General features: G+C 48.9%; 1 protein-coding gene across 1 annotated transcript; it reads right to left on the bottom strand.

The window, feature by feature from the left end:
- Positions 1 to 11,174: 11,174 nt before the first annotated feature.
- DSTN (destrin, actin depolymerizing factor) lies at positions 11,175 to 22,765 on the bottom strand. Its single transcript, XM_073339716.2, has 4 exons — positions 22,555 to 22,765; positions 12,516 to 12,823; positions 12,156 to 12,232; positions 11,175 to 11,503 (listed from the first exon to the last, which is right to left on the bottom strand). Exons 1-4 carry the CDS (start codon positions 22,555 to 22,557, stop codon positions 11,394 to 11,396), a joined length of 498 nt encoding a protein of 165 aa, XP_073195817.1. The 5' UTR covers positions 22,558 to 22,765; the 3' UTR covers positions 11,175 to 11,393.
- Positions 22,766 to 22,982: the final 217 nt, after the last annotated feature.

The following is a 22,982-nucleotide window of genomic DNA, read 5'->3' as shown; positions in this document are numbered from 1 at the left end:
GACCGTCCTGGCAGCCCAGGGACGTATTTAAACAGCAGCCGCCTGACCGGTGCTTCTGTGCCAACCAGGATTCTTGGGGATCTCACCGTGCTTTGTTGTGCTGCCTAGTGACGCCGTACCCGGCTGGGACGTCCTTCGCTACCCCCATTGCACCAGAGCGGTGCCCCTCGTTTGACTTTGGAGGTGAGTCCTGATCCCATACGATGCTGAGCTGGAGTAGGGCCTTATGCTTGTTGCACCTTGTTGGGAGCCACGCGTTCGGGAACCGACGAGGGCTGCATTGACCCGTGGGTGACTCAGCCCTGCTTCTGCTCCTGGAGGTGAGCCCGACGAGGGATGCTCTGCTCCGCTTGCTCGCTGACACTTGGAGGAGCTCGGTCTCTGTCCTGATTATGCTCCTCTCCCCCTCTGGTTTTTACACTGATCTGCACGTCAGCTGAATGTTGCTGGAGCAGCAACAGCTTCACTGATTTGAACAGCGACGGGTGGGAGGATTCGCCATCTGCTTGGAGGTGCCACCCCGCCGGCAGCCCAGCTCCAGGAATCCAGCCGTGCGCCAGGCTCGGCAGCCACCAGAGCCTGGGCGTGGTGAAGACTCACTGGTGATTATTACCTGCTGACTAACCATGGGCATGCAGTCGTGTCCCTGGCTGGCTGCAGGCATGGGGCAAAGTCCCTGCATGGCTGGGACAGCTCCTAGCTTTTCATTCCAAGCCCAGGATCCACCCCTCTTGCCTTCAGGAAAACCACTCGTCCCTAGGTTGTCTCGCTGCCTTGGCAACTGGCCCTGTGCCCAGCCTTCCATTTACTGGCACGTGGCACTTAAACGTCACCAGTGGCTCCTGGGCTAGTTTTTTTGCCCTGGAGGGGTCTGGCAGCCCGCGCTGGATATGGACTGTGCCGTACCAGCTACTGGCTCAGAACCGGGCTGCAGTTCCCAGAGGGGTGGGGATAGGGCCTCTTAGCCTGTGCGAAGAATAGGGGGTTCCAGGCCAAGTCCTCCCACGATTGCCCATCAGAGGCAGGAGGGTAACATGGCTGCTGGTTAGTTCTAATTTGAAATAACTTTCCATAAAAGGTTAGGGGGCATTTTAAAGGCACAAAAATGGGTGGTTAGGCACCCCGACTCCCATGGACTAGCCGCTGTTGGTGCCTTGGAGAATCTCCCCCGCAACAGGGAGAAGGTAAGGGGATTCCTCAGCTCTGCACCGCTGCCTGAGGCCCAGGTCTTTGAAGTTACTCAGGCTCCTATCATCCACTGCCATCAGTGGAAGTCAGGGGCCTAATCACCTCTGGGGATCTGGGCCTAAGTCTCTCTTGAAAATAAGACGTAGGCCCCTGTTGAAAACTTTACTGTAGACCTAGGCCAGAGGTTCTCAAACTGTGGTCTGCGAGCTCCATTCAGGTGGTCCGTGGATAGGCCCCTCTAAGGTGCACGCCTGGACGGTTGCACACGAGAGAATGAAGGGCCACCCACCTAATTAGTGGAGCTGTGCAGGCGTGACTCCACTAATTAGGTGCCTGGACCCTGGAGAAGATGCACATGTGAGGTGAGGTGGCGGCCTTGGGGAGTACAGGGGGTAGGTGGGAGGGGGCAGAGGGGTGGGAAGAGGGGGTGGGGGGGAATTTGGGACGTGCAGGGCTGCGGTGGCCAGAAAAAGAAGCGACTTTCCCCAGCTCCAGGGCTGTGGCAGCGGCAGGAGAGACACCCGGCCCCCTTGTCCTCCTTCCCAGCCCCAGCTTGGGGGGCTGCCCCGGTGCGGGAGAGAGGGCACATCCATCGCATTAGAAAGGTAAAACTACTGATATTAAAATATGAGTTGTGCTTTTATTTGTAGAACAAAAAAAAAAGACTTTTTTTTTAATGGAGCGCTTTTATCCCAAGCGCTTTACAAGAGTTAGCTAACGGTACAAACAGCATTTGGAAAGAGCGTGAAGTGGTCCACCGAGACCCTCAGCAATTTTCAAGTGGTCTGTGGGGGGGAAAAGAGAGAGCTTGAGAACCACTGACCTAGGCTATAAACTAACCTGCTCCGCTCCCATTTGTGATGCCCCTTCAGACTCTTCAACTTTGTTTCCAGTCGTGATGCATCTAAATACGCTCATATCGACAGGCGGGTCTGACCCCAGGAGCTGCCGTTCTGCCAGCACGAGCCTTTCCCGCTGGAGCCCTGTCCCGCAAGTTGTATGAAACCGAAACCTCCTCCATGGACCAGCCACTAGAGGGGGACAAAGAGTGGCCGGCGGCTGGCGTATGTCCTACGCGGGTACATAGTGGCGTGAAAAGCTCCAGCACCAGAAGAAACGTCTTTAGCTTTGTAGAACAGACTGCTCTACCCCGTCACTTCCAGGAAACCGGCAGCGCCTTGGCCAGTGCTATAGCTAGGGGAACTCACTGCCACAGCGTGTAGTTGAGGCCAAGAACGGAGCAAGATTCAAAGAGGAATTGGACTTTTATATGGGTAGCCAGGATAGCCATCGTTAAAACATCCTCATGCTTTGGGGCCTAAGCCAATCTCTAACGAGCAGAGACCAGGCTGAGATCTAATGTCGGGGGCGGATTATGCCACCGACGCTTGCTGCTGGGTGTCTGGTACCGTCCTCTGAAGTAGCTGGTGCTGGCCCCAGTCATGAGGCTAGATGGAGCTTAGGGCTGAGCCAGCCAGGCTGTTCCTGACTAACCCTTTGGTTTTAATTCCGGGCAGTCCTTTTGTACATTTCTCCTGCTGCAGCCGGGCCTTCTAACTCTTCTGGGTACCAGGCAGACGGGGTCACCGCTGTCACCTACCACCCCAGCCACACCTGCGCTTTCTATTGGGCGTACTCCCTTGCCAAAATCCTGATCGAGGGTGGGGCAGGCTGGGCTTTTCAAAAGAACCCAAGGGAGTTAGGATCCTGAATTCCAACCCCCCCCCCTTTGAAAATCCCATCCTTAGTATCTGATACAGCAAAGCCACCAGCTAGTAGCTGTAAGTAAGGGGAGGTCGACACTTCGAGCTGGGGGAGGGACATGATTCCCAGCTCCAGGAAGCACATTCATGCTTGCCCTGTTTGAGCTAGTACCCTAAAAATACTGTAGCCAGGGTGGCACGATCGGTGGGAGAGGCTAGCTGCCCCACGGACATGCCTAGGGTGGTGGAAGGTGGGGTGGCTAGCCCTTCCGGCTGCAGTGACGCTAGCTTGGTTGGAACCAGCATGTGTAAGGGGACTGTTGCCCCCTTACTAATATTCACTGGGGATGCCCGCCCTGTCATTCAGGCTGACCTGGAGCATTGGCCTCTCCCCATTGTTCCTAGGGACTGGCAGTCTCAGGGTCCTGATTCCCCATCGACCCTCCCCCCCCTTTAGTACTGGGAGCTAGCAGCTGAAACACCCCCACTGGATGTTAGTAAGGGGGCAACAGTCCCCTGACACATGCACATGGCTCCTGGAGTTGGGAATCGCGCTCCCAGCTCAAGCTGTAGACGGACCCAGAGCGTCAGGGCCTGAGAGTTGCTGATTCTAACTAAATCTGTGCATTAGGAACTTGAACTCCTGTAGCCTGCAGCCGTGTGTGACGACCGGCCCAGTCTGAACTCTGCTGGTGGGCCCGGAAATCCTCCGCTAAGAGGGGGGAAATGGGGTGCGAGAACTGATTTGTGCCTCTTCCATTCATTCACGTCCCCACCTTGGCCATCCGCCTGCACGCAGTAACTCCGCTGGAGGCTGCAGCTTTGCTCCAAGCTGAGGTTCCTCGCATGAGCTTGCAAGCGACGGCACCAGCTGCTTTCCCCGCAGGAAACGGGGCACAGGATTGTGCGGGGGAAGGGGTGTCTCCCGACACAATAATGAGGCCACCTTCCCAGCACCCCTTCACCGTTCAAAATCCAGCTTTGCTTTGTAGGGGTGGTTCTTGCCGCCTAATCATCTCTGGTCAATGCTCTTTGTGACGACCCCGGCTCGCAGGCCCCTCCACTCCAGCCACTGTCCTCTCATGGTGCGTGGAGCAACTGTTCGGGAGGAGGTGGCTGCACACATGAGAAATGTTGCTCTCCGTACTGGGAGGCAGGACAGCAGGGCAGAGCTGGGAGCAGCAGGCTGCAGCTAATCAAGGGCTGGTGTCTGTGGTATTAGTTGTAGAATAGGTTAATAAAAGAATACGGCCTTATTTACATGACCCAGCCTTTGCGGCTATTGCTATGCTGCCAGAGCCCCCTAGTGGAGATGCAGTATAAGTTGCTGTGACACCAGGAGAACTCCTCCCTGAGTGACATTAGCTAAGCGGAGACACAAGGTGGGTGAGGTCATCTCTTTTACTGGTGAGAGAGACCAGCTTTCGAGCCACACAGAGCTCTTCTAGAGGGCTGGGAAAGAGTCTCCCCGCTCAATATGAGGTGGAACAGATTTAAGCATAAGGAATTAACACGTTGCAAGAGACCATTCAAGAGAAAGTGGTCAATTAACACCTCTGCTGTCACAGGACAAAGGAGGGTAGTGGGTTATATAGATTGGTATAAAACATAAATCCTGTCTCGCTACTGAATCCATAATTTTTGGTGTCTAGCAGAATTTATGAATTTAAGCACCCAGGCTCATCTCTTGAAGGTCTTGTGCAGGTCCTTTGAGGACAAGGACTGAGAGATCAGCTATGGAGTGATCACTTTTGTGTAGTGTTTGCTCACGGGTAATCTGGTTTGATCTTTTATCATTTTTCTGAGAGTTCATTTGACAGCGTAGTGACTGACTGGTTTCACATACGCAGTTGTTGCTGGGGCATTTAGTTCACTGGATGAGGTACACCACATGTGACAGGCATGTGTAAGACACATGGATCTTGAAAGGTTTGTTGTTGGGGGGTGTTGATCATTGCAGCTGTGAGATATGTCTGCAAATTTGGCATCTGTCGTTCTGGCAGGGTGTGGGCTGCTTTGAGTTAGTGGGTCCCGGTCTGGAGGGAGCTTGCTTCTGATGATGAGCTTGGTGAGGTGTGGCCAGGGGAGGTGTTTGAAGGCCAGAAGGGGATTCCATCCTGAAAGAAATCTTACCCAAATGCCCACCATCAAGTAAGGGTTGTAACTGTTTGACACCCCATATGGGTTTTAGTGTGGGGTGGTAGGTAACAAGTAGAGGTGTGAGGTCAGTGTGGGTTTTTCTACACTGAAGCAGGTTCTCTGGGGGAATTAAGGTGGCCCATTCCATTAGGCAATCTGCTTCTCTGGTGGGGTGTCCTTGTTTGGAGAAGGCAGTTTTAAGTGTATTAAGGGGTGTATCCTGGACTTGCCCCAGAATATGCTCTGAGGAGAATCAGAGGGTGTGTCTGCACTGCAATATAAGCCCAGGGTTGGTAGAACTTGAGTTAGCAGACCCTGGTTTTATTAACCTAGGGCTTGAGCATCTACACTCATTTGTAACCTCTCCCCATCCCCAGTTAGGAATTTGAGTCCTGAGGCTCTAGAGTCTACACTGCATTATGCAGGCCTGTGTCTAACCACCCATATCCCAGACTTCCTCGTGCCCTCCCAGCCTGTGGCTGCTCTAGCCCTTTGTGGTGCAGTGTGAGGAACACTTGTCCCCCCGAAACTTGACTCTCCAGAGGAGAAAGAAAGTGGGCTCAGGGGATTGTGGGATACTTCTAGTAGATTCCCAAAGCATGAGTCTGGGGGCCTGCCTCTGTACTGCAAAGCAATAGGGCTTGAACCTTAGGTCCCAGCTTGATGCAGGCTTGGACCTTCCACCCCTGTGGGCCTCTGGGTCAGCGCATCTTGTGTGTAGAAAGAAGGGGGGTTAGGTTGAGCGTGAGTTCGACCGCTGGGCTTCCATTGCAGTGTAGACGTGGCCCGAGTGCCTAGCTGTAGATAACTAACGCCTATCCTGCTGCTGAGAGAGGATATGAAACGGATATTCCATAGGACGGTTTTCTGCCCAAGCCTCTCTCCCTTTCTTGACACGATACAGCACCTGACTATGCTTCGTGATAGGCCATGCCAGGAGCGAGAGAAACTTTGGGGAAAGTCTCATCCAAAGCTGGTCAAAGAAAGCGTATAGAGCAGGATTGTAATGGGGTCAGGCCAGACTTCCCAGGGCGTAACAGTGCTGAGCTACTCCAGCAAGTGAAGAAGCAAAATGAAACCCCCCAGTCCAGCACTGTCAGCTGGACTGGAGCAGCAGCGTCGGGGTTCTGGCCCCTGGGGCCTGTACCTGTAATTTCATCCTTTGGACAGCAGATGTCAGCACTCTGAGCCAGGTCCCCACTTGTAGACAGTAGTGTGGGTTGCATCACCCTGGCCCAGGGGTGGGCAAACTTTTTGGCCCGAGGGCCACAGTGGGGTTCCAAAACCATATGGAGGGCCAGGTAGGGAAGACTGTGCATCCCCAAGCAGTCTGGGCCCTGCCCCCTCCAACTTTCCAGCCCCCTCAGAACCCCCCCCCCACTTCTTGTCCCCTGACACAATTGGGCAAGCGGGGTGTGTGTGGTGGGGGTGGAAGGATGGGGAGGGGGAAGAGAGCCACAGGTGCACACCCCTAGGAAGCTGCAAGAGTGGTGTACGGCCCCTGCTGCAGCCCGCACCATGGGGCCAGGGGCACAGGTTTCTCCTCCCTCCCTCCCAGTGCCCTTTCCCACAATGCCCCACACAAAGATCTCCCCCACTGCCCAGCACCCCCACCCCAACAGGCCCCCAGCTCCCCAAAACACACAAACCTCCCCCAGTGCCCTCTACACACTCACAGCCCAGCACCCTAAACACACCTCCCAGACCACACTCACCAGCTCTGGTGGGTGGTCTTTGGCTCCTAGGATCAGAGTGGTGGTGGTGGTGGGCTCCAGACTGTCCACGTGCTGCGCCTACCACAAGCGTGAGCTCTGTGGCCCCCATGGGCCAGGAAAAGAGCCAATGGGAGCACACAGAGAGCCCCCTGAAAGCCAGAGGAACCGGCCAGGTGCGGAGTCCTGGTGGTGCTTACCTGGCGCGGCTCCCAGGGAGCATCCAGCAGGTCCCTCTGGCTCTTAGGGTGGGGTCGGGGTGTGTGTGTGTGTGGCGGGGGGGGGGCGAGGGCTTTCTGCCTGCTGCTGGTGCCTGAAAGCCCCACCCCTGCAGCTCTGATTGGGCAGGAGGGAGCTGGTGCAGCACGCAGAGACCCCCTCTGTGCCCAGGAAGTGCCGCCACGCCAGCCCCGGGCCTTGGAGCGGTCTGTCCCCGATATCGGGACAAAGGGCGTGCTGACCGATGTGCAGCTGGGACACGGGACAAATGGGTTACTAGCAGGACATCTGCTCACCCTAGACTAAGTCTGCCAGGGCATGCTCCTATGACCGGTATGCCAAGTGCTCCCCATTTCCAGTAGGAGCCCAGTGCTGTGAGGGCAGCTCTGCTTATTTTACTATGAAAGGGCAACGAGGGTGATGGGAGACGGGGGAGGGGTGTGTGTGTCCACCAGCAGCATGGCCCATAGAGAAAGCATACTGCAGCTCAAGGAGTCAGGAGTGTGTTCCCTCCCACCCACTCAGACAGGGGGTAGGTGTCTTAGGCTCCTCCATGTTTGCAGAAGGCTGCAACCCCAGCCAAGAAGCCCACAGGACCTGCAGGCACTCAGCAGGCTCTTGAAGTGACCGAAGCCAGACCCTTGGGCTTTTTAAACATCTCTGCTCAGTCCTGCCACCTGGAGGACGTGGCCATGATACACCTAGCCTCCTTTGCGAAGAAACCCACTGCAATTCATGCCCCAGAAGCTGAGAACGTTCTACTCGTAGAGAATTATCCCTACCTCCCCTGCCCTCTCTGCTAGCAACACCAACAGATTGGTACAAGACATTGGGCACACTTCTCATTTTGCCTGTGGCTCCTAGGTCAGGCTCCTCTGCAAAGGTCAGGGAGATGTGGCTAGGATTAGCTGAGGCTGACACCTGTGATGAAATCCCTTTCTTTGACACTAAGCTTCCCCCCTGTCTATGCTCGGTCATACAAGCAGAGGCAGAGGACATGTAGGGAAGGTTAAAGACAAATTTTGTTCAGTAACTCACCCCAGGACTTGGGGGGGTGGTTGGTGCCTGCAGAAAGACCAGCGTAGCATGACCCTCGGACCCCTTCTGGCAGTAGCATCAGTGTCTCGTGCCAAGGAATACTGCCAGCACCAAGAGTCATTTTACTCCAAACACCCGTATCCTATCCACCAGCTATGAGCCACTCTCATCAGCTGGAAGACTGGGCATTAGCCTCCCCGGTCCAGAGTGTGTGCCTACCAGTCGCAGCTCTATGCTCACAAGGACTCTCATGATGAGAAGACAGAATCTGCCTGCCAGTCTAAGCCGTTCCAATGGGTTTCTTTACTCTTCCATTTAACAATGAATCCTGTTAAACAGGGAATGAAATCCTGGGCCCATAGTACTGCCCTTGACTTAAGTAGAGCAGGAATTTTCCCTAGAGGTTTTGATCCAGTGCTTGACAAGCTCTTGTGGATTGCAGCTGCACCTTAACAGCTCACTCTCTATTTGTTAAAGCAAAGTCTGAGTAAAGAACTAGGAGTGGCACTTCTTATCTGAAAGTAGACTTCAACCAGACTTTTACTTCAGCCACCTGAGAAAGCAGAAACTTCTAGAAGGTATTACTCACTCCAGTTAGCTGAGGAATGAGTTGGGACAAATGCTAAAAGAGATACTTTTAACATAATCTACTTACTTTTCCTCGACTTAAGGACGCATTGAGCATTGGCCTGCTAAACCCAGGGTTGTGAGTTCAATCCTTGAGGGGGCCATTTAGGGCTCTGGGGCAAAAATTGGGGCTTGGTCCTGCTTCGAGCAGGGGGTTGGACTAGATGACCTCCTGAGGTCCCTTCCAACCCTGATATTCTATGATTTCTGATGCCGCATGGATCTTCATAGATTTCAATCACAAAAGCAGAAGTGTGCTGATATCACATGAGCAGCTGCCCAGTTAATCAGAAAATTCAAGTGTGAAGGTTTCAACTGCAATGCAACACAGAGAACATGCAGGGCAGGGAATGTGGTTATGCATTATGTAACAACCAACCACATTTAACTAGAAAAACAGGTCTAGGAAGTAGCAGATGTGCACCGTGACTACCTAAGCGTCACTATCAGAACCTTCACTTTCAGTGTATTTTCCCAGCTAAACCCAATTCACTGCCACAGGAACTTGGAAAGCAGAGAGAGCTTCAGCTTATTAGGAAACTCTACTGTGGCGTTTCTGGCATTGCTGCACGCTGAAGTTGAGGAGCAGGCAAAGTATCTGCTAGCCAAGAGTGGAGACCATTTTGAGCTGCTGACTAGGTCCTGGTGCAAGCTTTATATCACAATACTGTAAGTTACACAACAGATGCTTCCTATTTCTAGATGGTAAGGAACTGGGGCCAGCTCTGGAAGGTACTGAAAGAAGAAATGTATTCATGTTGATATTGCTCCTGCTGTTCACATGCTGTTCAGCAACCAGGCTAAAAGCTGCTTCTGTCCTAGAGGCAGATATGCAGGCCAGCAGCTGCCACTGTCTGTGGTAGGAAAAAAAAAAAAAATCCCTGTTTCAGCTGAGCACTTGCTTTCTCTTCTGAGCAGGGCCCCTGCCACACAGCATCTAGAAATATGGAACTACAGTGGTGCCAGAAGTTCCAGCTACACAAGTCCCACAGCAACAATGGTATTAGGCTAAGAGCCCAAGGGAACAACAACAATCCAGCTCATGTACTGCCACATGGCTGGCATTCTGCTCCATTGGGATTACTAACAGTACAGGGACACCACCATGCTTACAGTAGCTGTAGATGGCAGCAGGGCTTGTCTAGGTAGAGTAGTATAACTTTGCTCTCCGAGGATCACTGAGCACACTAAAAGTTAATACTGTTGAAACTTTGGTATTCAGGGAGTCCCTTTACTTGTACAGAAATGAAAGTACAAGAAGAGTGATTGATATGGGGTCACAGACCACAACACTCAGGGCTATGCTCCTTCCCCACTCTAATTGTAGTTTGGATGTGTCTGTGCAGTGAATCAGGGAAAAAATAACCTGCTTCAACAGTGCAGCTGCACCAGGCCCAAGCTGGCCCTACGATCATGCAGGAGTACAACTAGAAAGGAGCACTGTGCACTTCATCACTCATACCAAGTGCTTAAACTTGTGGGTTATGCAGGGTTTTGGCTTGTACGGCCCTGGAGTACAGTCCCTGCTGTACACCTCACAAGGTACATTAGTACCAGGCACCGGGAGGAATCTTGCTACTAACCCAGTGGAGGCAGACTCTCTCCTGGAGACTGTTAGCACTGCCAACCCAGAACACAGGTTACTACATGAGAAGCTATAGATGTCCTAAACACCTACACAAGCAACAATGGTGGAGACACAAAACTTGGAAGCCTGATGGCATGGAATGATCTCTGCCCCTACTGAAAGGCAGCTGTAAAGTCATATGCTTTGAAGTTGGACTACAGATTTTCTATGGAAACAGGGTTGAGTAGTCGCTACAAGTCCCTACAGCAGTTTAGCTCAAACCACTGTAATGAAAGTGGTTTAGTTCCAAGCTTCAGAAACACAGGGTGGTTTACATCCCTCTTCCATTGGTCCAAGCCAGAGCTTGGAGGTTCAGAACATTGCCCAGGTGAGTTAAATATTGCCCCCTAGAGCTCTACCATTTATCTATGGCACAACTAAAATTAGAGCTTCTGACTGACACTTAAACTGACTCATCAGTATTTATGTACAAGTTTGATTTAGCACGATACAGCTTGCACTATGTGAACACAACTGTTCTAAATCAGTTATCAGAGAATGCATAACTACATGCAGAATGAAGGAGCTTTCAGACACTAATAAGAGACCATGAGTTTACAAGTAACGGTTTAGGATTATTTCCCCAGGAAAGTGTGCCTAGTTGTACTTTGATTTTAGCTATAGGCTAGGGTACCAGAGCTTGATGTGTTTAATATTAAAAAAGTTATTGAGCAGCACAGTGATGGTTATGACAGACAGCATTCCTTTTAGCATATGACATTTAATAAAGTTGTATTAATCATGTCTTAAGACAGACACTAGCCAGGAAGGGGAAGAAAAAGAAAAAGAAGCTTTGACATGTCTGATTGCTACAGAGAAAATTTAAGATTGTGATGTTTGCTACAATTTAGATCAACTGGAAAGGGAACTAAACTCCCCCCTTCACTATGCAGTATTGAAGCCCAGAGTTCAATAGCAAACTTGTTTGTAATCCTCAGGGCTGCTCAGCCAAGAGAAATCCTTAGACTTTATTTATTCAGGATCATTTGTACATAATCAACTACATCTGCAAAGTCTACTTTATTCTACAAGACAGACAGTTTCCCCACCATTAGTGAAACCCTGGTTTAGAATGTTTGCTTTACATAATTGATATATTAAAACATGGAATGCTTGTAGAGTTGTGGCACTGTATAGCATCTACACAGGACATCCTTCAAAAGCTACGATTAGGGAGCCTCCTAGCTTATCAGCAATGTAAGCTCGGTTAAGGTCCTCTGGCCCATTTGCTTGACATTCGTGCTTTATGCCTAGAAGAAAGGCAAAAAATTCAGTGATTCATGAGTTCCCATATGCTAGTAATTCTCATTAGAAACTTGCACCTGTAGCCAAGAGTATTTGATCAGGTAGCCCAACAATTCACAAGAATTCAAGCACATGGCAGTCCAGTCTAGAAGTTCAAGAGCCCAAAGGATTTAGGTGCTCAAGTGCCATTGAATTTCAGTGGGAGTTGAGTACTTAGTGATGTGCAAGCACTGATGATTGAGGCATCTGGATATGTTATGGTATTGGATACTTGAACTGGATGTGTATGTTTTGGTCTTCCCAGTTGCAGATTCTGCTGGAGTGAAGCTGGGAGTTTCAGCATTATAAAAAACCCACTGAAGTGGCATGGGACCTGGGATGTGTGCAGCTGAAGAGTTATGGCTTAGTTAACAGGGAAGCCATGTGCACGGAGAGGGAAAATGCAGTTCTACTGCATGTGCAATTCAGACACTTTTTTGCTATGTTGTGTTTTAATCATGTTTCAAGAAGTTTCACTTGCTAAGTACTCATCTTCAACTGGTATTTCTAAATAGACGCTAGTCCATTAGCAACAGCTAAGTCCTATGGGTCAGCAGTTCTATGGTGCAAGACAGATTTAATTGGGCCAAGTGAGAAAGTGTTGCCTGTATTACGTACCTTGAAATTTCTTTTTGATGGCATCCTTAGAGCTTGCATAGATCATCTTACTTTTGAGAGGCGCTTGGTCTGGTGCCCTAGTTGGACATACCAAGGGTAAAGTTAAGATGATGATATTCAACATATCAGAATCTAAGACCTACAGACTCAGGTGACAAGCAGTGGCCCTACAAGTTTACGAACATTTGACACCCCATCCTAAACAGCATGCAATATCTTGGACCAGATGAGTGTGTCACATTTCCGTATCTTACACATTAATGGAGACCCTGTGTACAGGCCAGGCATTGCAGGTAGGTATGTACGTACATTGTGCAAGCAAAGAGACCAAGTCACACATAAGCCACGTTTCCAGCTTACCACAGGATGAACATCAACTCCTCTTTTTTTGATTCCTTTGTTTCAAAGCTTGCATCGTACAAGGCATAACGGCAATCCTTTTCAGGGAGCATCTGCACAAACTGCTTGAACGGATCAGTAACTGTTACGCCAATATCTCCCACAAGGATTTCTTTGCCTTCTTCCACAACAATGCACTTCTGGTCTTCACTGAGACAGAATAAAACTGCCTTCTTCCTTTTCTTGATTTCCCCAGGTGTGGAGCACTTACGAACTTTCATGTCATAGAAGATACGGCATACTTCATCAGCCACTTGTACTCCTGATGCCTATGACAGAAAGAGTTAAGTCAATTTCAGTCCTGGACTATGCACTTTATATAGCTACTGTATAACATCAGCTTAATGCATTAGGCTGATAAGACTAGAAGACAAGCAATATTTCCTAGAGTATTAAAGGCTTGGAGTGGCAGATGCAGAAAGCCTGAAACAGTTAACACCAGAAGTTGATATAGGAAAGACAGGGTCTAAGTCTCCCATTCTGGCTACAGTTAGCTTTTAAAATTATAGTTCCTAATGCACATAAGTTATGTTTTTGAAAAGTGACTGATGGGGAAGGAAGATCCTACTTGCATTGAAGGTCTTTCTACTGAGGAACAGGAACTTGTAGCTCCAGAGGTCTGTTTAACTGACAGTCTTGAAGTGAATGCCTAAGTCTGATTTTCTTGAAACCCCACAAGTAGCTTTTACCTGGCAGTCATTTTGAGACAGCATTCTTTAGCTATTTGACAAGTCTCAACTTGCTACTATTTTGGCTAGCCATTTCCAGCCTACAGGAAAGTAAAGCAGTGCTATCAGATTCTACATATACAGTCACATGTATGTGTGGTTCAGGTTTAGAAGTTTAGAAGTTCTGGAGCAAGACTTGTTTATGAAAAATGCTGGGTTTTAGGCTCAAGATCTGACTAGAGAGAGTGACAAGTCTGTTGAAGTTACTCAAAGAAAGTGTCATGCTTTTATTGAAGGGTTAGATCTCTGGAAACTGCTTGATAAGTTTCCTAGTTCTCTGGTTTGCTGCTGGCTCTTAGGTTACTATTATGTAGTCAAAATTCCCTGTTGGATTATTTTAATTTAACTCTTATATGGCCCATCTATGCCAGCCACAAACTAAGAGGGAATAAAAGGAACTGTATAAAAAACAAACAGAATAAAAGCCCGTTGCTCCTTCAGTTATGAAGGATAGCTGGGGTTATCCCTACTGTTATATATCTATCTATCTCTGTGCAGATGTGTGGCCCTGACAGCTCCAGGTTTGTGCATCTGGGCATACTTCTCTCAAGAAAGGATGATCCACACTGGCAACTGAGGTATTCCCACATAGGTATAATTTAGGTTAGAGCAATATAAAATGACTGGATTAGACTGAAGCATGTCTACCAATCTGTTCAAAATGTTACATGCTTCAGTGTAATGAGCCTGCTATATTTGCGTGTTAAACCTTTTCATCCTTGTAATGATTCGAGAGACCTGTTCACACATCTGAGTTCAGCACATGTGAGTGCCCTTTGATTATTACAGTGCCCTTGGTACACTGCAATATTACACCACACTGGTAACACTGACTTAGGTACTCACAATCAGGTGCAGCTAGCATTATAAAGCAGTTGATTAACATTTAGGACTGACATTAGAGAAAGGTTTCTTTGGTAAGCATTTGACAGCCCTGTTTATCTAGAGTATTGCCACTTGTTTTTAGGGGTCTTTCACAGCAAGAGGAGAGAAAAATATTGTTTACAGACATGATAGTTCAATTGTAGCACTATGGAAGTCATTAGGGGACTCCATGTGCAGTGTTTAAAGTCACTGGTACCAGCTTAGACTGATTTCAGTTTGGTTCCCATTTAAGACATTTACTCTAATGTGACTAACATGGCACCTTCTTACTCATATCTGCTTCAGGTATGTATTTTAAGTCTTCTTTAATGAGGTATTCTTGCAAAGGAAGAAATAGAGCCATGCTGTCTGTGGCTTTGCACTAAGTTGTTTGCACAGTTCTAATCTGTTAGAATGCATCTGTGTAAGCCTACTGACAAGTAGAGTTGCCTGGTTGTCACCAGGAGCATGATTTGAAGACCCCAGAGGTGAAAACCTGCAGAACATTTTTTTGCACTGAAGTATGAACAAAAAAACCAAACAAACTTGTCTTTCAGATGCCAGGTTGAATCTGCAAGGCTAGCGGTAAGAGAAAGTACATACGATAGGGAAATAGAGCCCTGCTTTTCAGCAAAAAGAACAGCCTTTAAGGATTTAACTTGACCCCCTTGCCCAAAAAAAAAACCAAAAAAAACAACCAAGAAAATGAGTTGACTCAAACTACTCAGATACTAAACTGTAGTCTCACTGAATACATTATTAATTCCCTTGTTCAGACATCTGCCATGTTGTTAGATGCCATCTGAAATTTGGCTCATTCCCTGTAGCTAGGATTTCTTTATATGGAATCTGAAGTGCCATCCTGAGATCAGGATTTATAGATAAACCACCTAGAAGTGGGCAACTGAATCTGTTTCAGGATTGGCTACCATGTAAAAATTACAGTAGGCAGCTACACTTCCAGTTAAAGTTGCTACAATATTTAGAACTTGTGGCCTATGAAATTTGAACTAGACAGACCATACTCTTCATTTCCTACATTACGTATGGAAATGGCAAAAGCCATATGGCTTTTCTTATGAACCCTCAACCTTGGCACCTGCTCCCACACTGACCTGCTTTCCTAAACCCAGACTTGCTAGTGATTTTACTGCTATCACTTTGGATAAAAAAAGTCAACCTCAGAAAACCAGCAAAAAGCTAGAGTACTGCTGAGAGTCAACAATACCGCCAAGAGCGGAAGATTGTTTATTGCGTAGAGCCAGTAATTCATCTTGAGGCAGGAAACTTCTTGTTTCCTTACAAAGAAATCTAATACTTTGGCAAGTTATTTAAGATTCAAAAAGGGTTAAGAGGGTTCAATTTGGGAACTCAAGTTGAACAACAAGTGATGTTGAATGGCTCTCTCCTAGAGGATGTAAGCTTTGCACCAACCAAAGGGGCTGGGTAAGTGTTCTTTAAAGAAGACAGCCAGTTTTAGTTGCAGTATGAAGCTACAGTTCCGTCTAGGAAAGCACATGCAGATTACTGCAATGGGGCTTACCACTTCCTTGGCCCCAATTAGACCTCTGCACATCTTTTTAGTTACTTAAAACATCTTGTAACTAAGTGAGTTTTCCCAGTCTCCAGGACAATGGATTCTTTGGAGGAGAAATATTCCACCTTCTCATACAAAGTTACAAGTACTTAACCAATGGCCCAAGATTTGGAACACTGATCTTCCATAGCTGCTCACTACCAGTGAGCAGGTCAGAGGAGTGCATATTGCACACATCACTATTTATGCTGTCTTGACTTGGCAAACGAAATGGAGCGATACTACTGTTAACACTGCAGGACTAGCGAAAAAAACTCCATTCTATTCCATCTTGGGCATGAAAATTGTTAGCCAAGTTCTAGACTTATGGCTGCTTATTTAAAATGCTATGCTGCTGGTACTTTTGTGGGTGGCAAGGTGAGGCCACCACTGGAACATATTCTGATTTAGCATACAACTAAGACAAATTTTGACTCAGGTGATTCCCAGAAGAAAAGAGAGGCCTGAGTCCAGTCTGATCTGTTTCTACAGGTGCCCAATGCAAGGGCTCTCAAGCCTGTTAAAGCATTTGAAACCCCCTCCCCACCTTACTAGCAACCCTACTAGAAGGGAGGAAAAGACAGACAAACCATCTTCCATTACAAGGGTGGAAGAACTAGGAGAGAGGGGCCAGGTGGTAAAAAATGCAAGAAGTAGGAGACACAGGAAGAGTCCAGAGTTCTTTAAAAAGGATAAAATTCTATATTGGTTAGGAATAGATTCCCAATACTAATTTCCATGCAACAGGGATGTTATATAATGGAAAGTGTGAAGGGAAACATGTCTCATGGGCTGCTATTAAATAGTGCAATAGTTCCCAAGCTGCAGGTTGGGAGTGAGGTGTCATGAGACAAGGGGAAAAAAAATTGCAAGAAATCAGAGTAAACAACTCACAGCAGCAAGGCAGCGCCAGCTGCTACTGGATCAACAAAGCACTCACAGCAGCAGCTGGACAGCTAGGCAGCATCGACTGCTATCAGAGCAATAGGAGCACTCTCCCAACAGCATGCCTTCTATGGCCAGGAGCAGGTCACACAAGTGGAGGTGGAGGATGCAGGAGCAACATGCTGAAACAGGAGGGAAGGGAGGAGAATACCTCCTTTCCAGCAGACAGGCTAGTGGACCAAATAAAGTGATCTGATAAGCTGCATGTGCCTCTCAAGCCACCAGCTGCCCATCCCCTTTTTGGTCTGGTGCTCTTGAGCCCCCCCAGAGACAGGCCCAGCACAAGTGCACTACATACACACTGGTTAATCCAGGCTTGGCTGCCCATGCAGAGTTTTCAAAGTAGACTGTTCATTTGTGCAAAGCCAACCTGAATACAGAGTTCCAGGCGTGGGCCCAAAGGGAGCTGTGGCATGAAAGTTTGTGAGTCCTTGCAACACCAGCCTGTACACCTGTCTAGACTACTGCACCCACATGGGGTCTGCTAATGTACAAGAGATTCAGTAGATGCCAAGTAAGAATGCATGACAGTGATGCAGCCAATGTCTCATCTTTTTTCCATGTGTAGCACTTTTCCCACACCTTACAAACTGATGCTCTGATGTCCTGTGCTAGAGGAATGCCTTACCTAAACACCACTATGTACTAAAAGCAAGAAACCCTTTCCTTCTAAAAAGCCTCCCTCCTGTCCTCCACGCCCCATCTTGATGGATGCAGGTAAAGGCTGTACACAGCCATGTCAGCTTCCCACATTTTGCTTTCTTTAATTATGTTCAAAAGAAGTGCCCTAAAACCTTGCACAAAATCTAAACCAGAGTTATTCCTTTAGTCCAGTTTTGACAGAGAGGCCCTGCAAGTTGCCACCAAAACCTATGCATTTCTGTAATATTAGAATTTGGAAAGAAAGTTCAAGATAGGATGCACATACCAGACATCTGGCAGACTGGATTTACAGCACATAATTCTGCATTCCATTGTGTCCAAAGTTGCATTGAAGCTAGTGCTTCCCAACAAAACCCTGGGCTATGAACCTTAGGGTTTTCCTTCAGTAAAGGATTTTTATGCCGCCCCTGCCCCCCCCCCCCCCCCCCAATAAGACTTTAAGCTTCTTGGAGTTTTGCACAAAGTAAATTTTGGAGGGGGGGGGGGGGGAGAGGAGGTGTGCGGTCACATGGAGGAGGAGGATGAAGAGACCAGTATGGATAATATGCAGGTTCTCTTCCTCCAAGCCCAGCAGTCTAGAACCAAAAGCCATAATACCAGTGTTAAGTTTACATATGGTAAACCAGTTCAACTGGTTACATTATTCTTGAGACCTGGGTCTTAAAGCAAAATCTTACATCATTCAGGAGCTACATTAACTGTATGCATGTGTTCTAAGCAATCCATATCCACCTAATTAAGTGAAAACATTTGCTTCTTGGGAAAAAAGATTCAGTTCTTATGTAAGTTCAGTTGGATGCAGAGCCTGAAAGCTACATTCCTCAAGCATGCCTAGCCAAATATAGAAGGAATGAGTAGCAACTCTAGAACTCTGCACTTCAGTCTAATAAAAGGATTGCTAGACAGAACGCAGTTAATTCCCTACTTCCAATTGAACTCAATGTCCTCTCCCTCCACACAAAACTGGGGACCCATTACACTGAAAACACAACTTCATTTTTGTTGTGTGACACTTGCATCAGATCCAGGAATCACTGATTTGTCACAGTATCTCTTTGAGAGCTGGTCAAATTTTCCTTAGTCAGTAACCATGTGGCGGAAGTGAACATTCCTTTTGTGAAGAACTGGGCAGTGAAGCTAGGTTTACTTGTTTCCTGTATGCTGCTGTGCAACACCCTAGGATGTCCTTTGCACAGAAAGCTGGAAGGCAGGAGCAATGGACAAACAAGATGATGGAGGCTGTGATCAGCTGATTTGGGGAAGACTACCTTGTATCAAGCCAGGCCCTTGAAAGGTTGGAACATGATTAAATAGTGACAAAAGTCTGCACAAAATGTTAAGTAGTTGGTTATAAATTGTGGTATAGGCAGGATCTCAGACAGCAATAACTCAGACAACTGTTCCTACACAGTGCAGGAAGGTCCCCTTTTGCAGAAATTTAGACTAAGATCTGATTTGTTTTGCATATCACATTTGAGATAACTGATATTTACTGCTAGGTTTCAGAGTAACAGCTGTGTCAGTCTGTATTCGCAAAAAGAAAAGGAGTACTAGTGGCACCTTAGAGGCTAACCAATTTGAGCATAAGCTTTTGTGAGCTACAGCTCACTTCATCGGATCTTATTTACTGCTAGTGTGTCAGAGACCATTTACAAGTCAAAGCAATAAAAAAGTTTTTCCGCATATCACATCCTAGCCTGGCTGGCATGATTTGCCTATCAAATAAGTCATTTTGTATTAACCTAGTTTCTTTCCAAACCAGAGTCAAGACTCCATCCAGCCTTTTGTCTACCAATAGGAGACCTTACTAGCTAGACAAAGGCAGAGGACGATTAAGAAACAGCTGCAACAGAAACCCTTCCCTCTGAATTCCCGGAGTTCCTTCCATCACTCCTAGCTGAAGGAATACGTTTCCATCAGTTGGATCATGAGGCCATTCCCTGAAGGTGGTCACAGATTGTATGGCATATCTCCACTACTTCACTGGTGTGAAGTAATCCCAGCCCATGCCAGAGAAAAATGGGAATTGTGCCACCCAAAAATGGGTGTAGAGAAGAACGCTGTTGGAGAGTTGGTACAAGTGCCGGTACTGCTCTCTGGAAGAGGATGCAGGTAGAAGAATGATTTAGGGCTTTTAGAAGTTAGGCTTCACCTTAGTGTAGTCTGCAGGCCTCCGACTGCTCATGAGGAGGAAGTTCTGTCTGAACTGTCCCTGGTAGCTAAAAAGATTGCCTTGGTAGCAGATTTATAGATCCCCAGGGATTTTGGTGTGACCCTGGAAACTTTTAGGGTATGTAACAACTCATATGAAGGGAGTAAGAGATATGGTCCTTTAAAGGTCTCCCCCTTTCAGTTATTTGAATTTCTATCACCAGCAGGAGAGTGAATTTGTGTGGGGGGGGTGGAGGGTGAGAAAACCTGGATTTGTGCTGGAAATGGCCCACCTGATGATCACTTTAGATAAGCTATTACCAGCAGGACAGTGGGGTGGGAGGATGTATTGTTTCATATTCTCTGTGTATATATAAAGTCTGCTGCAGTTTCCACGGTATGCATCCGATGAAGTGAGCTGTAGCTCACGAAAGCTTATGCTTAAATAAATTGGTTAGTCTCTAAGGTGCCACAAGTACTCCTTTTCTTTTTTTGAATTTCTCTGAAACCCTGATGATTGTAACCAGGATGCCCTTTCATGGTGATAGCTGGAGAGAGACAAGACTGCTGCATCAGAGACATCCAAGGCTACTTGGAGCAAAGTCCTGGCTACTAGTTGCCTCAAGTAAGCCCCAGCTTCCCGTGGGAGCTTGTCAATGAATCATGATACTCTGGAGTGTACGCAAGGACACGCAGAGTACATGTCTAGTCCCAACACACAGCAGGTCAAAAGCTTCCTATCACATGATGTCAGTAAATCACAAAGTAGCCCACAAAGAAAAAAGTCTAAGGTAATCTTGGCAGAATTATGTTTATTTAAAAGCCATTGTTGATCACTTTTTTTTTTTAAAAACAGTTGTAGGAGGGGCTCAGAATTATGGCAGATGTGGAGTTCAAAAAGTAAACTCTGACGTTAACACAATCATATCATATACAAATATTCTTAAATCAAACCAAGTTTGAGAAGCATTTCTCAATTTGCCTATCTGTAGATTTCAGTCAATGGAAGTATTTTTGCCCATTTCCATGTATGGCAAAATTAATGTTTACCAACATATACTAATAAAAACCTAATCTTTCCAAGCCTAGCTATTGGGATTATAGACTTTAAAACAAGTGAGAAACAGTTTGAGGTCATTAGCCAAATGCATATAACATTCTCTGGTGAGTCAGTCATTTCTATGACAACAAAACATGGACACAGATTTCTAACTTCACTATAATATCAAATGAGAACAGAAACTAAGTTTTGAGGAAGAATGCTCTTTAAATAGGTTTAATAAGTTACAGACTAGAGACTGTCTGGTTAAACATGGGCAAGTATTCTTTTGGATGACCTCTGAAGAAGTCTTTTGGCAAGCAGATGCTAGTTTTCTTTAAAAAAAAGAATAGAAAGATTTCAACCAGACCTACAAGATCAAGTTTCATAGTGTGTTGTAAACTGAGTAACCTATATTCAGCTGAACCAGCAAATCAAGGTCTCAGTACAAGTTATCATCCCAACATATATGGTCTCCAACTAGCCTTTTCAGTATGAGCCTACTAGCCTTATTGGGGATCCAGGAAGTGGGCGGGCAAAGCCCGCCCACTGCTAAAGGATCCCCCCCAGCCTAAGGGGGGTCCACAGGACCTGGAAAACCAAATAATTATGGGGGACAACTAATGAATGACAGGGACAGGAGTGCGGTCAAAGGGAACCGGACGGGGACACTGAGTGGAGGACCCCGGACGGCGCCCACTGCTCCTCAAAGGCGTCAAGGGAGTCAGTGGATGCCGCCCAGAGGAACTCTGCCTGGAGACCTGAACGGACAGAGGATCGGAAACAGGCCCCACAGTCACAGGAGACTCCATCAGCCAACCTCCTCACCCTGGTTTTATAGATGGCCACTTTAGCCAAGGCCAGGAGGAGGTGGACCAGAAGGCCCTGCGACTTAGTGGGCCCACAGACAGGGAGCGTATAGATAAGGAGGTGAGGGGAAAGTGCAACCAAAACCTTAACAAAATATTTGTGAGGAGCCGGAATAGGGGCTGCAGCCTGGCGCACTCTAGGTAGACAGGCGCCAGGGTTTGCTTCACGCCACAAAAGGGGCAGGTGTCCGGGATTGGGGTGAACCGCGCTAAGTACACGCCCGTCCTCACGGCCCCGTGAAGGAGCCGCCAACTGATATCCCCGGCAGGCCTCGGGACTAAGGTGGAATATAGTAGGCAAGTCACAGCCTCGAAACTTTTTAAAGGTCTCCAGAGCAGCCTTGTAAAATGCTGCTTGGCTAGTTATATGGGGAGGAAAGAGGTTTTTTTTTTTTTAAACCGACAAGTAGGGTATCAGTTAACACCCCGCCAGTAATGGGCCATTAGACTTTTGCCTGCAGAGCTTCAAGTTTATACAACTTGATCTTGAAATTCTTAGCCTTACTGGGCAATGAACTTCACCCTCACGGGAGAGTCGGTCGAAAGCAAATAAGCCACTGGACTCCTCCCGAGTCAGCCACCGCCTGAGCGCGGCTGGAGGCGTCCCCGCGAGCCCGCCCCGCCAGCGCCGCCCGCCAGCAACCCCACGGCGGGCCTCCGCCCCGGGAACGGCCCCGCCCGCGCCCCACGCGCTGCCGGGGCAGGCCCCGCCCGCCAGGGGGACCCATCGCGCAGGCCCGGGAGCCGCGGGGGCGCCGCCGCCGCCAGACCTCCGGCTTCCTACGGCCGCCGTTACGGCCCGGCGGGAAGGCCGGGGCCCAGCCGCGGCGCCTGGGAGGGGACACGCCCTGCGAGGCGGGGAGGGGAGCACGGCCGGCTGAGGAGCCGCGCGGAGCGGCAGGGAAATGACTCTGCCCCCCCCCCCGCCCGCCCGCGATGGACGCGCCGGCGCCAGCGCGTATAAAGGGGGGCGGGAGGTACCATCGGCTGCGGAGGGGGTCGCCGGGCCGGGGAGCGGAAGGCTGCATCGCCCCGGGCTCCGTGGCGGGCGGTACCATCGGGGGGAAGAGAGGAGAGGTGGGGAGAAGAGATGGAAGGGGCCGAGATACGGCGGGTGGCCAGCGCTCAGCCCGAGTCCCCCGGCGGGCGCTGCCCGGCTTCTCACCATGGTCTCGGCGGGGCTGGCGGGTCTCGAGTCCGGGGAGCGGCTGCCTCACTCGGTGCTGCTGCTGGGCGAGGCGCGGGAACAGGAAGGACCTAGGGAGAGGCGCGAGCCGGGCGGAAGCGCTGCCGACGTCACGCCGCAGTGCCTGGAGGAAACGGTTGCTGGCGGGGGAGGGGGAAGCTCTGCTGGCAACGCTCGGACTCAGCCTGCTCTGCTTCCATCGCCCTGGGGCGGGGCCCTTATATAGGGAGGAGGGGCCGCCGGGCTGCCCAATCAGACAGGGTGCTGCCAGGTGGGCTCACGTGCCCGCCAGCCAATGGCAGGGCCGTTGGAGGGGGCTACGTGCTCCCAGGTGAGGCAGAGGCCGGGAGGGACTGAGGAGAGGCAGGCAGAGGAGGGGCAGGCAGGGGTGGGAGGAGAGGCAGGGT

This window comes from Lepidochelys kempii, chromosome 3 (assembly GCF_965140285.1).
Source record: "Lepidochelys kempii isolate rLepKem1 chromosome 3, rLepKem1.hap1, whole genome shotgun sequence".
NCBI classification, from domain to species: Eukaryota; Metazoa; Chordata; order Testudines; family Cheloniidae; genus Lepidochelys; species Lepidochelys kempii.
Note: the sequence above shows the minus strand (reverse complement) of the source record. Positions and strands in the feature narration are given on the sequence as shown.

What these genes read in the sequence shown, in the direction of transcription:
- DSTN (XM_073339716.2), bottom strand. An exon ending in GAGTTGATGTTCATCCTGTG is followed by an intron (nt 12,233 to 12,515) that starts GTAAGCTGGAAA and finishes ATGTCCAACTAG; the next exon opens with GGCACCAGACCAAGCGCCTC. An exon ending in CATCAAAAAGAAATTTCAAG is followed by an intron (nt 11,504 to 12,155) that starts GTACGTAATACA and finishes CCTTTCTTCTAG; the next exon opens with GCATAAAGCACGAATGTCAA.